This window comes from Engraulis encrasicolus, chromosome 13 (genome assembly GCF_034702125.1).
Source record: "Engraulis encrasicolus isolate BLACKSEA-1 chromosome 13, IST_EnEncr_1.0, whole genome shotgun sequence".
NCBI classification, from domain to species: Eukaryota; Metazoa; Chordata; class Actinopteri; order Clupeiformes; family Engraulidae; genus Engraulis; species Engraulis encrasicolus.
Genome location: NC_085869.1, coordinates 33,759,668 through 33,762,752, shown reverse-complemented (window position 1 = coordinate 33,762,752; position 3,085 = coordinate 33,759,668). Strand labels below are relative to the sequence as shown.

General features: G+C 47.8%; 1 protein-coding gene across 1 annotated transcript; it reads left to right on the top strand.

The window, feature by feature from the left end:
• Positions 1-850: 850 nt before the first annotated feature.
• On the top strand, positions 851-2,562 carry LOC134460500 (uncharacterized). The gene is made up of 3 exons (XM_063212886.1): positions 851-1,221; positions 1,548-2,137; positions 2,487-2,562. Exons 1-3 carry the CDS (start codon positions 851-853, stop codon positions 2,552-2,554), a joined length of 1,029 nt encoding a protein of 342 aa, XP_063068956.1. The 3' UTR covers positions 2,555-2,562.
• The last annotated feature ends 523 nt before the right edge of the window (positions 2,563-3,085 follow it).

Genomic DNA, 3,085 nt, shown 5'->3' with positions numbered 1-3,085 from the left:
GGGTATACTGTAGCCTATATGTTTGTGCTATTCTAAATAATGGATCAATCAATTTTAAGTGGGTATACTGAAATCACCGAAATTTTGAAGTGGGTTCACTCCGTATACCCGCGTTCTACGTAGACTACACCACTGCATGTGAAGCCGATGGTTGGCTGCAGTGCGCAAATCACGGCCGTGCCTCTGATTCAATGTGTTCATTCCGCCCTGCATTCCAACATGCAGTTTACGACACACCTTTTATTCTGATTTTATTATATGGTGTGACGTCATCGGTCGAATGCTCCATTCATTTCAACGGGGCTCCCCAACGTTCGCACGTCTGTTATTTTTTGATAACGGACGGGGTGGTCTATAACAGACCGCTGTCAATGGCAACAAGACTTTTCACTGCTAAAGCGACTTTTCAACAAGACTCTAATCAGCTGCTGTGATAGACAACGCCTGTTGTCCTGGCTAGCTGTTGCCTAGCGGTGTTCCACAACGGCACTGTTTTGTTTTGCGCAGCAACAATCTTAACATTAAATAGGCCTAAAGAAATGTCCCCGCCATGTGTGAATCATTTAAGTATATCCATATAATAAGCGGGTTAACTTTCGGCGAGTCGGTCGCTTTGTGGAATAGCAGCACTTAGGCCTAGGCGTACCTGGCGAAACTTTGCCCATCCCAACTGAAACACGTGGACCCTTTCAATAGGACTAAAGTAGCCTAGTTGGATTTTGCCGAAATGGTTTTACGAACCTTCGTTCACAATTAACACGTCATCAGTTCAAATTGAAAACACCTGGCGATGCCTTAGCCTATTTAAACACTGCGTTGAACCTTGCGTCCTGATCCGACAAACAACACCATGAACACCACGGCAAACAACACCAAGAGACCAAGAAAACCCCATTTTTCCCCCCAGGAGCTGTCTGCATTGGTGGCTGAGTCACCGTTGAAGACCTCAGTCACCAATGCAGACAAGAAATTAGCGTGGGTGGAGGTGACGCGGAGGGTCAATGCGGTGGGCCAGGGCATCACCAGAACAGCGGACGAGGTCCGCATCAAGTGGAGGGACTATTCCACCGTAGTTAAAAAGAAGGCTGCCGCTCTCAGGAGAGAGATGGCGAAAACTGGTGGTGGTAGCAGCAGTCTGCCTCCTCTCTCTCCTGAGGAGGAGAAGGTGCTTGCGGTGTTGGGTCCCGAGGCGACTGAAGGCACTCGGGGGGGGCTAGATATGTATCAATTAAACAGCCAGCCACCCCCCAGTCGCCTGCTGGCCTCAACATCTGCTGTAAGTACTATGTATTTTATGTGTCTGTCCATATACTGAATTTCTATGACAAGTTATTACATAAACGTAGAAAAAAAGCTATTGTCTATACTCAGAGCAACAATCACTTCATTGTTTATGTGAACAGAACACCAGCTAATATTAATAATGTGCTTCCTTTCCCCTTGCTGCTCACATGGTCACCAAGGCACCTTTCGGCAGCCTTCACACAAGTTCCTCCACTTGAAGCGGGCCTCTCTGACGCTAGTGAGTGCCCTGGCCCACACCCCAGACAAGCAACATCTGGCCCTCCGCACACCATTGCCACCTCCACCTCAAGACACCACCCTGCTAACTCCACCTCCTCCATCAACCAACCCAGCAGTCCTCCAAACATCACCGTTCACTCCCCTCCACTCTCCATATCAGGCACCCAACCCAGCACTCCACCGTCATCCACAGTCACCAGACCCAGCAGCCCAGCCTTCACCTACAACCCCTCATCCTCCCCAGCCGCTTCACCCTTCTACAGCAACACAGTGCCTGACCCTGCTCCCAACTATGCACACCCCAGGGCTGCCTCCTCACCTCCCTCTCGTCTAAGGAGCCTCCAAGCAGGGTGCAGGGACCCTTGTGGGTGCAGTGCGGAGCTCCTGGGGTATGAGAGGGAGAAGATCGTGGTGGGGAGAGCCATCAGGGAGGAGCTGGTAGCCCTGGGGGACATAGCAAAGGACATGATGGCCCAAGCGGAGAGACACCATCAGGAATCCCTTGCGGCCATCAGGGAGCAGGGTCAGAGACACCATAACCAGTTCATGGACCTCCTCAGTATAATCCAGCAGCAAGTCACACGACCTTCGTTCACACTTCACCTACCACAAGGTATGCCATTGTCATATGCCATATACCACATATGCCATATACCACAAGGTATGCCATTGTCTTTCTATAATGTGAGTTTTAATTCAGTAATTACAAATCGAACATATGTTTAGGGTAGCCATTGTGTAATGGAGGTGCAGTGAATATCACAGGGTTGCAGGTTTGAATGCCACCCTTAATGTTCCCTACACCTCTATCAGTGGATGAAGTGCCCTTGGGCAAGCCACCTAACCCCACATTGCTTCAGGGACTGGAACCATTACCCTGTAAATTATTAAATTGATCTGTATAGAAATGACGGCTTAGTGTAATGTAATGTAATGTGTAAAGACTTACTATGATTTCACAGATCACCAGGACACACCATCCCCACATCCTTCACAACCTCCACCCCCCAAGACCCCCACGCTTAAATAAATATCACATATATCTAAATGAAACTGCTTCTTTCTGTTGATTTCCCCACAATGAATTACACTAGGCCTACTTTGTGTTGCAAAGAGGTTATCTTAAGGGTTACATTACTGTAGTTTAGACAGAACAATTACAGTGTGAAGGACAAGGAATGGGAAATACACTTTGAAATGTTTGGCAAACCTCAGACCACACTCAAACACAGGTCCCTTGTGCAGCACACCAGCTAACAGAAAGTTCACCTGTGTGTGTGTGTGTGCGTGTGATTACAATCGCATCCAGTAGGCCTATATCATATTACAATACCATTCATTACACCGCATTACACATAGGTAATGCTTTTATCACAACAGAATAAGTAAGGTACCGTATATTGGTTACAATCTCCACAGCAATACATGGGCTCCAAATATTGTTTATTACCCGACTGCGCGAAACTATCTGTGCACAACTCCACCTCTGATTGTTGCAAACCGCTGTCGGTCAAAAAAATAGCGCATGAGGTTGGTGTCTTGCCCCTCATAACATTGTGTT

Excerpts from the sequence above, each read along its gene's own strand:
- LOC134460500 (XM_063212886.1), top strand. The coding sequence starts at position 851 with ATGAACACCACGGCAAACAACACCAAGAGACCAAGAAAACCCCATTTT. Across the intron at positions 1,222-1,547 it reads ACTCGGGGGGGGCTAGATAT|ACAAGCAACATCTGGCCCTC; the intron begins GTATCAATTAAA and ends CCCACACCCCAG. Across the intron at positions 2,138-2,486 it reads CACACTTCACCTACCACAAG|ATCACCAGGACACACCATCC; the intron begins GTATGCCATTGT and ends ATGATTTCACAG.